Source organism: Anarrhichthys ocellatus, unplaced genomic scaffold (assembly GCF_004355925.1).
Source record: "Anarrhichthys ocellatus isolate YVR2014 unplaced genomic scaffold, GSC_Weel_1.0 scaffold15, whole genome shotgun sequence".
Taxonomy (NCBI): Eukaryota; Metazoa; Chordata; class Actinopteri; order Perciformes; family Anarhichadidae; genus Anarrhichthys; species Anarrhichthys ocellatus.
In genome coordinates, this window is record NW_022280045.1 from 8,400,963 (window position 1) to 8,413,673 (window position 12,711).

The 12,711-nt window shown below is 43.0% G+C and overlaps 1 protein-coding gene across 1 annotated transcript in view; it reads left to right on the forward strand.

The window, feature by feature from the left end:
* LOC116387728 (carboxyl-terminal PDZ ligand of neuronal nitric oxide synthase protein-like) overlaps positions 1-10,897 on the forward strand; it is a 13,739-nt gene extending 2,842 nt beyond the window's left edge. Inside the window, exons 3-10 of the mRNA XM_031855067.1 lie at positions 951-1,043; positions 1,142-1,200; positions 1,277-1,385; positions 3,544-3,673; positions 4,125-4,252; positions 8,373-8,534; positions 9,507-9,675; positions 10,096-10,897. Coding sequence (XP_031710927.1) covers positions 951-1,043; positions 1,142-1,200; positions 1,277-1,385; positions 3,544-3,673; positions 4,125-4,252; positions 8,373-8,534; positions 9,507-9,675; positions 10,096-10,607 — 1,362 coding nt within the window. The 3' untranslated portion in view covers positions 10,608-10,897. The remainder of the gene's footprint in view (positions 1-950; positions 1,044-1,141; positions 1,201-1,276; positions 1,386-3,543; positions 3,674-4,124; positions 4,253-8,372; positions 8,535-9,506; positions 9,676-10,095) is intronic.
* The last annotated feature ends 1,814 nt before the right edge of the window (positions 10,898-12,711 follow it).

The following is a 12,711-nucleotide window of genomic DNA, read 5'->3' on the forward strand; positions in this document are numbered from 1 at the left end:
ACACACACACACACACACACACACACACACACACACACACACACACATTGTGGGAGTTGTGTCCTTCACCTGAGCCTCAGAGGAAACCTCACACACAACAATAAGGCTGATGAACTAGATAAGAGCGTGTGACAAGGAATGAGGGCCCATTGAATCTTCTAATGAGGTGAATTTTCTGCAGCATGTGACACAGGTCACACAGGCTTATAGATAAACTGCACCAGATTCATCAGGGCTTAAATCCACAGATACGACTTGCTATGTTGGCAACAACAACAATCCCTTTTCTTCACTTCCCGTGAGATGTCTTTTATTATGAAATGTCAATACAAGAGTGCGAGGACAGTTCCAATCCTGCTGAAAAATAAAAGACAGCGTCAGGTTGTTATTTTTACACAAACCCAAGAAAAGATGACAGAGAATATCCAAGTCTGTCAGGCAGAGCGGTTCGTTCGCCCAAAAAGATTTCGCAGAACTCCATCTGATCAATTAATCATCTGATGTTGGATGTTGCGTTTTCAAAGCGCGGCGCGTTATTTCACATGAATCCTGGTTGTTCTTAGATCTCTGGGCCCTGATATTTGGAGTCTGAGCCTGCAGTGTCGGCAGAGGGTACAGGCTCTAGCATTAATCACGGAGAGGGATGAAAGTGTCCCACACATGTCTGCCTCCCTCTGGGAAGTCTGACTTTGAAAGCTTAAACAGCTCCCAGAAGCAGAAACTGACAGTGTTTACTCAATCTCATATTTACCCTAAGAGGAAAATTGTCAAAAATATATTCCTGTCTGCATGATCCATTCCCTCTGTTCACACATTTCATTTATCTTGTGTAAAGGGCTCCATCTTAGCGGGCTCATATGGTATTTAACGCCAGTCACACCTTGCATAATAATCGGTTTGCTTTGAATGAACTTTAGAATTCGGTTAATTTAAATATTTTTTTTCCACAGTATGAATTCAAACTGAAGAACATAAAGAAAAAGAAGGTCAACATTGTCATATCTACTGATTGTGTCCAAGTGATTTTGCGCAAAAAGAGGAAGGTTAGTCCTGTGAAATGCAACTTTATTTGAATTACATCTTTTTGTCTTTTCACCACCTTTGTCACTGTTAACCAACATGTTTCTTTGTGTTGCAACAGAGAAAAGGATGGTCATGGGACGATAATACGATCTTAGTGACACAGGATCCCATCTACAGGTAGGTTTTAAATGAAAAACAAAGACACCAAATAACAAACTATATTAAAAATCGTGTATCGTCTTCTTTTTGACAGGATCTTCTATGTCTCACATGATGCCCAAGACTTGAAGATCTTCAGTTACATAGCGAGAGAAGGACAGAGCAACATTTTCCGCTGCAATGTGTTCAAGTCAAAGAGGAAAGTAAGTTTGCTCATGCTTAAGTCTCGTGATATTCTATATTTGTATTACTGTCAACAGCACGTGTCACTCGCTACCCGATCCGTACTGTGCATGTGCAACTCTTGACAGAGATGATAAAGAAGCGGGACGGCCCACTCGTTAGCTGCTTATTAGCTCCGGGGGAAAAAACATTGCTGCATCCGAAATCGTTGATGGAAGTAGATTGTGTTTTTAAAGGAATTGGTATTCATTCCTTCTTAGATTTATTAATTTAAGTCAAACATAATAAAAGAAAGTTCTATGGCATTTATTCTTTTTATGTGTTTGCATTTGTCAAAGGATTTAACCTGAGCCCAGCCATACAACAATGATAGCAATCATATCACATCCATACAGGGTTAGCAGTATACAGTTGTTAAAAAATGCCGGTAGCTTAATATTTACCACACAGACACGTGGAGGGTATCAATCTTCTCATCTCACTCTCGGCACGAAATCATAAGCATGTTTCCCATAAAAGAGAGAGCAACAGGTCAGGCTGCGGAGGTTGCAAATTTTCAAGTGACGTCAAACGCATTGTTGGTTTTGGTATTTTGAGCTAAAATGCTTATGAATCTCCACATATCTGCATACCAAGCAGGGACATTTCTTTCCTCCGTGACAAAGACAGAGCATCAGTGAGGTTGACTCCCATCCCTTCACCATGGATACCAGTCCGACAGTGACTTAGTGAAGCTGAATACTAATCATCCTGGTGGGAAGAGAAAAGAAGAGGGGCTATTTCACTCAGCGCTTTCAGACATTTTCACCACCGCTGAACCGACACCCACCACAACGTCAGGGACACACGGCAAGTTGTGCCCGAGTATCTCCCCGGGGCCGCGGAGCCTTATCTCGGTGTTGCAGACCAAGCATGTGTGCTGAGTAGGAGGAGATGGACCAGCTGATAAGAGATTTGATTTATTTTCATCACGGCATGTTGCGGCCCAACGGGGCTTAGATGTCAGCTCAGTGCACAAACAGAGCCGTTTGTGTTTGGCCTTGGGAGGGCTGGTAGTTTAACCTGACAAGAAGAAATCCATGGAGGGAAATGTAATTTCATAAATCGTTTTTATCACTTTATTCCTGTGTTATTATTAAATGTTTTTGCTATTTCACTTGATTGAACTGCCTTCAGGCTCGAGTTACCTTGACATATTGACTGAATGTCTCGAGGCAGGATCATTCTCCAGAGGACAATACATTCATTGCAAGTCTCGCTTCTGCCACTGTTCAATATAGAAAACTCATCTTTCGTGAGATTGGGGAAGGACATGGACTGAATATTACAGCTTTATAAGTGCTGCTGTCTCAAAGGCCACATTGAATTTTCTTGCCTGTGTGCCTCATTTAAGCCAGTACAAAAATATATAGATTGTATTATATACAATAAAGACAAGACTGCAACTGACGATTATTTTCTTTATTGATTAATAGTCACAATGCCCTAAACTCCAAGGTGACGTCTTCAAATCACTCGAACTAATGTTTGATGTTATTCAATCATCGAAGTAGTAAGCTGATTTATTTTCTGTTCCACAACACAAGTAAAACAAACATCAAAATGCAGTGAGAAAAAAGCAATACATTTTGATGGGAAATGTGGCTTTTGTGTAATTTAAAGTAAGAGTTTACAATTTTTTTTAAGTTATTGCCAGTTGAACTGTCCCTGATCGATGACCTGATGATGCTGACACACCTACTGAGCCTCCAGCAATAACAACAAACTCAATCTTCACTCCCTCTCCATTCAAAGTCACTTGCCTCTGAAATAGACCAATCCATCACTATGACAGCAGAATGTATGCAAAGCAGATAGACAAGGACAATGTGCTCGTAACATCTTCTGACTTAAATTTAGTCCCAATCTCCCCACCCTCTGTCTTCATTTTGCCCCCACATTATCCATTTCTTCCTGCTACTATTTTTCTTTTTTTCTCCCTCTGGGCGTGTGCACACACACACACACACACAAGTTCATCTATCCATTTCCTGTGTAGCACTTCTGGCACTCTATTTTCTCCCCTACTGTGCCCGTTCATTTTTGCATCCTCCCTTACTTTGCTCCTGCTGCTTCTGCTCCCCCCGCCCCTGCTTTCAACACTCCAACACACTTTTTCTCTGTGTTCTCCCTTTACAGTCGCAGGCCATGAGGATCGTGCGGACGGTGGGGCAGGCGTTCGATGTGTGTCACCAGCTGACCCTGCAGCAGAAAAGCGATGACCAGGAGGATGAGGAGGGGAAGGTGGAGGAATCCGAGGCAGTGCCAGGTGACTCACAAATCTCCTTCTACCTCCCGTCTCTGTCTCTCTTTCTTGTTCTCCTTCAGTCTCAGGGACAAACACAAGCTCTTTTCATCTCCTCACGCAGCAACACACAAACTCCCAAGGCCTTCTCTTCGTCTCCATCTCTTGCTTTCTCTCCATCACAAACTAAAGCCCTGAGCGCCTGCACAAACATGCAGTGGCAACTGAGCACACCTAGAGAAAAGATGTCACTGCCGATATTTTTCCAGCAGCTTGCCCTGCTGCAGCTGCAGATGTGTGTCGGTGAGTCGGGCGATCCATTGATCAAAGACCTTGCTTGTGTGTGGGCTTCTGCCAGCTCTTCGCCCGCTGCTGTGGCTGTCGCCGCCTCTAGATATGTTGCAAACCACAAAGCCGGTCAAAGAAAAAGCTGTGTGCCAGTTCTTCTATATATGTATATCTGGTCTCTCCGCAGTAAAGAAGAGGTTTGCATTGTCAGAAGAGACCGACCTTGAAGCCACTACAGAGGAGAGCATTGAGTGCGTCTCCTCATCCGACCTGGAGAAGAGCAAAAAGGACGAGGCCCTCGGTAACAATGAGAAGGTAGAGTACAGAAGTCCTTTGAAATCCTTTCAGTGTCGCTCATACAAAGCCCCGCTATTTTCTCGCTCTATTAAAAACAGGAGGTTTTGTAAAGAGATGAAAACCACCCTGCAATGTATAATTGATTGATCCTTATGGCTGCACACAGCCGCTAAAATACATGGCTGCAACAAACACATTCTTATTCCCAATTATCATTATCAAGCTCCCATTTATACTCTCAATGAATCGTTAAGTCTAGACATGTAGAAAGATGACCCTCATAATATCCCAAAACTTTTTAAAATCACTTGTTTTGTGCGACCAACAGTCCACGAGCCAAAGTCTTCCATTTTTTTTCATCATAAGGAATACTATACTGTAAAATTCTAAATAAAAACAGCAACATATGTCCCATATGTAAAATACTAAATAACTGGAGTCTCCCTTTAAATGATCAATCAATTACATGTCTGTAGATTAAATAATTAATCGACTAGTTGTCTCAGCTGTCCTGCTACTGAACTGCCTAATTGAAGCCCCCCTCTTCCACCCAGACACGACACAAACAAGTCAATAGATCAGTCTCTTAGTCCCTGCTGCTTTTACATAAATTCATTCCTTCAGAGGAAACATCTGAGAATAAACAGAGTGTATTTTTGACTGATCGGCCAATATTCTGGAACATTTCTGATCTATAAAGTCAGAAATGTCCTGGTAATAATTAATTCTGGGAGGTTTGCAGCTCACAGGGTGTCATGATGAATGTTTGGCATCACAAGGAGTCGTATGAAGATGAGCAAATGCCACTGAGGGACGTAGAGCGAGCAACGGCGTCTTTAAGGCTCGTTTGTGAAGAAGTGCTCCAAGAAGCTCTCACTGATGTGATCGTATGGTTTATTAATTAAAACATAGCAATAAGGCTTTCTAGCGCCGCTCCGCTAACCCCGAGATGTTGAACAAGCCGCTATCTGCAGGCTCATTTTCAAACCGAGTCTCTGTGGCGCTGTCAGCTTTATAGTTTTGTGGTGGAGGTTTAGATTGATGGATATTGCGACTAATTAATTGGTTACCCGAGAACAAGAAAAATTGCTTTATTATTGAATTATATAAATATTGAAGCTATCATATAATTCTGCCACAGTCTAACAGCAGCATGTCATATGTCAAGATCTCATATGCATTTTAATCCATCCCCCGTGTGTAATCTGAAGGTCAAGTGTCCTCACAGTCGAGCATTAATGACAACTGAATCCACCATATTGATCTCACATCTCAGATCAAACAGAGACAGGTCGTGTCATTCAGGGCTGCTCTTCTCACAGCAGCACTCTAACATAATTGTGTGAGTCATGATACCTGTCCAGGCAGGAGCCCATCCAGTCAATCTGTAGATCTAGTTATAGATGCAATCCTCATGAACACACCATCTCCACAATTAGATAAAATGATGCTACTCATACACCAGAGATTACTTTGACATGATGAGAGCTAAATGTACAGTAGGACTGATTTGTCGTGCTTGTGTTGTGGATCCTCAATCAAAGTGCCCAGCTCTTAAAATGTATAAGGAGTAAATAAATAGTACGTAAATATTGTAGATATCAACTTATACTCATCAGATAGCCTGAATGCGAAATAAGGCAATGGTTTACTAACAGATTAGGCAAATCAACTTAAAGAAGTGTGACTTTTGTGCTTACAGCTTGTTTCCACTGCCCTTCAGATTGTACAATGGCAGCAGAAATTATTTAAAGGACTGAAACATCCGTAAATGTCATGCTTTGGTGTCAGCAGGGACGGGAAAGGTACTGGAATACTTTACTCAAGTAAAAGTGACATCTCTTTCAAAGACATTTTATTCAAATAAAAGTAGAATGTATGCTACAATGAGTAAACGATATGCTTTAAGGGGGGTAAGAACAGCTATATATATATATATATACATATTAAAGAAGGCTATTATGCGACATAATAGAGTGCATTAACATTTAATTTGACATCGCACCGCAGAGCCCTTAATGGCTTTAGTCCACAGACACATCGCAGCCTGTGCACACAATTGATTATCGATTATACAACCGCCTTCCACAGTGTAGCATGAACCAGAAAAGAGACAAACCTCAGACAATTAAACGAGGTATGAACGACAATAAATAACAATGGACACCACGGCGGGGGCAAAAATAAACATTAGCCTGACCCACATAAATGAAACAATCTGACAATTCTTGCAGACAACAGCAGAGTAAAAACATCACCAAACCAAACATGTCACTCAGCGCGTAATGCGCACACGGGCACGCACGCACAACTGCATTGCCTAGCAACGTGGACGTTTTATATCCATGGTAACCGATGTTACAGCGAGTTCGTTGTACTCACCAGTCCTCCTCAATCTGCTGCAGGTTCAACGTCTCTGCTCCTTCTTTCACAATCCATAATGTATCCAGTCCACTCGGTCTCTCTGGTCCCACTGCGCGCCCTTAAAGTTTGTGAAACACGTGGAGCTTAATTAAGCTCTGCAGTCACTTAAACGTGGTGAAAAACAGCAGAAAGCCCTCGAACCCCTGACCGAAAGAAAACGTTGCTCCGTGAACGCAGAAAGCAATCACGATGGACGAGGTGCCATGAGCGCGTTAGTGATTAGCATGTTCCCCAGCATGCACCTGTTCGGTGTGTTTGACTTGGACAGCTCAGCTGCTGACACAACCTTTTTTTTTTTTGTTACCTAAGTTGAGGTACAGTAACGGTAACTTAAAGTCATAATCACGCAATTGTTTAATATATTGCATTTTTGTACTGTTCACAAACTGTTAGCCCCGGTGCCACCACTCAAAGACTCTCAGCAGGTGAATGCGACACACCGAACAGGTGTATTTGTCACGTGAGCTCTGCCTTCTTGCTGATGCAGAGCAGCTTCTTCTTCTTCTTTGATTTCATGGCGGACTACAAACCACCTACTGTATCATAGTGTGCTACATATACATGGTTACATCGTGACTTAATGACAGTTTCCTCATTTAAAGACAATATGATTAATTGCTCTGCTGCAGCTGAATATTTACCTCCTTTTTTCCATTCCCTTACTTTTTTAAAGACAGAAAGTAGTTGCAAGTTAAAAAATAAATTAGGCCACCTAACATTTTTTTAAATACTCAAAAAGTGGCTGACAATTACAGAAGCCGACACAAAAAAAGTGTGTAACAGTACCCAGAGTAAATTGAATCTACTTTATTCGTTACTTCCACCCCTGGGTGTCAGCCCCTCAAAACCGAAGATCAAGCTCTTATTTCTACACGCACCTCACAGTTCAAGTGTTCAAGTGGAAATCTATAAAGCAGACAACAATACAAAATCCTATCAACAGCAGCCTCAATAGAGAAACTACAGTGTCTATACTGGTCTTCCTTTGTTGTGAAAAACAACTCAACCTTCATGTATTCATCATACAACTTGACATGGTGGATATAGCATTGATCTCTCTGCAGCTCTCTCCTTTGACTACAGCACAAAGAAACTCAATCTGTGTGCTGTTGGGGGTTATTTTTGGAAAATGTTGTAAATTAATTCACTAACTGATGTAGCACTGAATGGAGGGAATAGGTAGGTTTTAAGGCTTCATCACAGAATGTCTTCTGGAAGGCCTTGAACATCAAGCAGTAATGCTGATATCTCATCTGTGGATTTTTCCATCAGAATGAAAGGAGAGAGCGTATCTTCACTGACTCTTCCTCCACGGAGCTCAGGCTGGCAGAGAGAGATAGTGTCAGCTTTTAAACCACCTCTTTAGATGTGTTACTGTACACTCAAGCTTTCATATGATGTTTTACTTTCCACTGTTACTTTACTTTGGATTGTTGGCTATCTTACCCTACACTTAACTGTTCTTTTCTTCCCATGCAGCCCAAACATGTACTGTGATGTTGTTTTTCTTTTTCTTCTGCCACTGCAAGGTTCATAAATGACGTAGCAATCTTTTTTTGTATTTCTCGTGATGAGTTGAATTCCCGTGGGTGGTGCTTATGTTTCTATGTGTTTGATCACTTCAGAGAAACCGACATTTCAAGGAAAGGAAACATCACAGCTACATGTTTGTTGCCATTAGAAGTAGAGCCCAATTTACTGTTATCTGTGTTAGGTGTCCGATGACCCGTCTCTCCTGCTGGGCTCCCCCATCCTTGGGGCCTCTGTGTCGGGTCAGTCGGCAGAAGAGGCTCCCTGCTCTGCAGAGCCCCAGGTCCTGCTCCTCCAGAAACAACTGCAGCAGCAGGAACAACAGAAACTGGCCGCTTCAGAGCAGGTACTGATGGCAATTATTGTATCCTGTGGTACCACACCTGTGATATTTTTTATTGTTCCTGATGAAACGCCTAATGGCCTCATTTGTCTATACAGAGTTTACAATTTACTGAATTTATTCAAGTGTAAAGCCTTGTATCACCAAAAATATAATTGTTCCTCCAAATTCCATAGCAACGCATCCAACAGTTGTTTTTTAATCTCTGGAAATCAATTATCTCAAACTTTCATGGCAATCCATCCAGTAGTTGCTGAGATATTTATGTCTGGACCAAAGTGGTGGACCAACCAATGGCGATAGATGAACATTGCTATCCTCAGAGACTTGCTGTTATTACGGCTAAAAACATATGACTCAATTTCAAATTCATCAAATTTTTAAGAGCACGTTTGTTTGATGAGCGCCTGACAACCAAAGGAGCAATTATTTATTTCAGTGGTATTAGGATGCACATCAAAATCCCCTAAATAGGATTATTGGAAAACTCTGTGACGCTTGACACAAAACGTTACAGCACATAATAGAGTGATGCGCTGTTTCCATTTTCAATCAGTGGTTTGTTTAATAGACTGTGGTCAGGCGTTTCAGGTTATTACATTCTCACCTCTTTCATTCCTCTAAACCGCTACTTTTGAAAAGTTTCACATAAAATGAAATTCGCTTGAGTTGTGGTTTCATGGCCTTTGAAGACTTGAAGCAAAGCGTCAGTGAGTTTTAGAGTTTGCAGCCTTCATTGGACAATCTCATTGACAGATGTTGATTCGTAATGCTGATGTGTTGCCTGTCTCCTTTAGTAGGGCCTCTGGGGAAATGAAAGCCTTTTTCTTTAACTCATTACTGTCTAAAGAGTAAAACCTTTGACCTAGCAAACTCCAAATTTAGGGGCCACTGAGGAATTTAATGAGCAGGTTGCCTCTTACTGGTGTGTGTGTGTGTGTGTGTGTGTGTGTGTGTGTGTGTTGGCCTGTGCAGGTCCATGTCCTCCAGGAGCAGCTGTCGGTGGAGGTGTGTACGCGGACTGAAACTCAGGCCAGAGTGCAGAGGCTGCTGCAGCAGAACACCGACCTGCTGCAACACATTTCCCTGCTGGTGAAACAGATCCAGGAACTGGAGCTTAAAGCTGCCGGCCAATTAACATCTAGTGAGTGGAAATCTTTCTCATTTAGAATATATAATTTTATTTTGTTTGGTTGCCACATATCATCATCTATTTCCTTGTTTTCTTATTTACTAATTTCTGTCATATAATCGTCTTTTTCTTCCTTCCTCTCGTCTCCCTTCATCACTTTCTTTGTGCCTCCTTCCTGTCGTTATGGCTTCTTTTCTCATGCACTTCAGGCACGTAATTAATTATCTCATGGCAGCCCTCTCAGGGGATTCAGTAACGCTCTCTGCTACCATGTAGTCACGATTTATCAAATCCTGTCAGCACAGACGTCATTTATAATCTCATCCTCTTTTCTCAGACCTCTCTTCTCATGTCTTGCATCTCTGTTTATATGTGATAACTCCCTGTGTTTTTATTTCATCTTAAACATTGATGTTTTCTCTCTGTCCTCAGTGGGCTCCCAGGACAGTCTTCTGGAGATCACTTTCCGCCCCAAGCCCCCCAGCTCTTCTTCATCTACGGGCCCTTTTGCAGCTCAATCCCAGGTCCAGATCAGTGACAGTCCCTGGGTCTCCGCCCTCCTCGGGCCCTGCTCTCCAGGCACCTTGGGCACCGACACCAGCCCTCTGGGGCTCAGCAGCAGTGGAGTTCGGCTCGAGTGCTTCCGCTTCTCCTCCCGGGGGCCGGACATCCAGGAGCAGGGCCAGGACACAGGGGAGACTCCCAGTGACGGGGCCCCGGATGAGAGCTCGCTGCTCGGGGAGCAGGTCTTGGGAGCCCTGGAGCTGCTCCGGTTTAGGGAGTCGGGGATCGGATCGGAGTACGAATCGAACACAGATGAGAGCGATGACCGGGACAGCTGGGGCCAGGGGGAGGGAGCGGGCTCTGACGGTGCAGCTCGACTCTTAAACGTGCTGAACACAGAGTGTCTGGCGGACTGCTTAGGGGATGAGGTGGCTGTGTAGTGGTGGTGCTCTTGAAGCTGCACATTGCACCGGCCCAATGGGAAACAGCTGAAATTCAGAATCTGAAGGACTTCATCAGACAGAAATCCTGTATTGTGACACCAGTAAACTGCATCATCAACTGACTCACTCACCTCCTGTTTTGATTTCCTGTGCACTGAGAAAAAAAAGTCCCACTCATATGAGCTGAGGGAGATTGGATAAAAGAAACAGAGATTCAGAAAGTATAACTGAATGGATATATTTGATCCTATAATGTTTAAGTTCACTTTATTGTGGCTCCACCCCCCCCCCCCCCCAAAAAAAAGAAATCGGTGCACTTCTAGATAGGGATTTGGCCCAATGCAGACGTGTCAGAAAGTACCCTGTGGTGTTTCAGGCTCTGTCTCTCTGAAGATCTCTGCTGTCTGCTAGTATGTGCATTACATACTGTGCGCGTGTCAGTTTGATGATTGTTGTACCTTACATCCGTTTGGTTTCCTGACTCGCCGGGCTTGTTACACTGTGGTTGTGTCCGTGTTTGTGGAGTTGTGACAAATCCGACTTGAACGTGGTTGTTTTTTTTTGCTGTTTTCAAATGAAGATCTGTGAAGAAAAGACCTCTTTGCCAAGTCTGTCTGGTTATGCTAACACATTTTTAGGAGTGTGAAAATGAAAACCTTACTGTGCTTACCTGTAATTACACGTGGGTTTAAAAATGAGCATGTTTCTCTCATAGTCCGTTTTTTTCTCTTTTCAACACATTGTATATAGTTTGATTAACTTATATGCGTTGCATAAAATACATGCCATGATTTAATTCATAATATTCTCCAGTGTTTCATATTATTAGAAGACCGCTTTCTGATTAGATGATGCTGTGTCTCAGAGGCAGACATCTCACTGTGCGCAGGTGCTGCTACAACCTTGTCTCTGCTGCTTAAAAATGTAGCCACGCTGTACAGTTCATGCTGTACTGCGGCAACCATAAACTGCTTGGTCACTGTTGCTCCAACCTTCAGAGGACTTGCTTGGAATGTGACTTGCTTGGAAAGTCCTGAAGTACCATTCCAGAGAAAGATGGAGGCGTATGAGACTCCTGGACTCCTTCGTATTCTTCTGGCCAGCTGTCGCACCGGCTCCACCTTACTGACTATGAGCCAGATCGATGAATCACCGAATTGGGGACATGTCTTTGAGCTCTTTCCAAAATCGATTAATCTCTTCCTGGCCCTCCCTTGCTCCCTCTTTCTCTTCCTCACTCACCTCTCCTCCCCTCTTTTCCCTGAAGCTTGTTACCTCTTCCCACTCTCACAATCTGTTTGCTGCATCCACATTCCTCTGTCATTTCTCACCAAGTTGTGTCTGTTCAGATGAAGTGTACTAAGAATTAAAGTGCACTTAAATCAATGTTTCTGTGTGTGGAATTGCATGCCCTTTCTCAAATGCCGTCTGCTGTCATGGGGTGTTCAGTGCATTTGGTGTGAGTTACTAATTGCTGAAATACATCTCTGGGGGATATAACCAGAAATATGAGCAACGGTTCCTGGGCTGACCTTTTCAAAGTGTTTTTCTCATTAATATTGATTACAGAGAAAATGTCTTTTGTGTGAATGAGGGCTCTCTCTCTATTATTGCTAGAGATACACCAGCTGTGGTTGGTAAATAGGGACATCTCTCAATAAGCTCACTGTGTGTGCAGACCGCAGCGGCTTGATGTAACGCTGTAGACAAGCTGGAAAATATAAAGAATATCAGCCATTACCCACCCACATCCAGCCACAACACCCTGCAGCTCCGCTAGTGCAGCTGCTGCTGACACAGATAGTGGGTGGCCTCCAGGACGCGGCCTCTACTTTCGCTTACTTGATCATAATGAAAAATGGTCTAGAGTGTCATTGTGCTCACCCTCTCTTGTATTCTGCAGGTAAAAAGGAATTTAAAAAAAAACATTGTTTCACAGAACATGCAGTGCAAAGTCCATCCCTTGGTTTGTACCTTTTAGCAGACTAGCACTGTGGCTGGAGAGACGGAAATGTCAGTCGGTTGGTCCACCACCACAGACGGAAACATCTGAACTACCGTGCCATGGATTGTCATGAAATGGTTTTCATTAATATAGTTA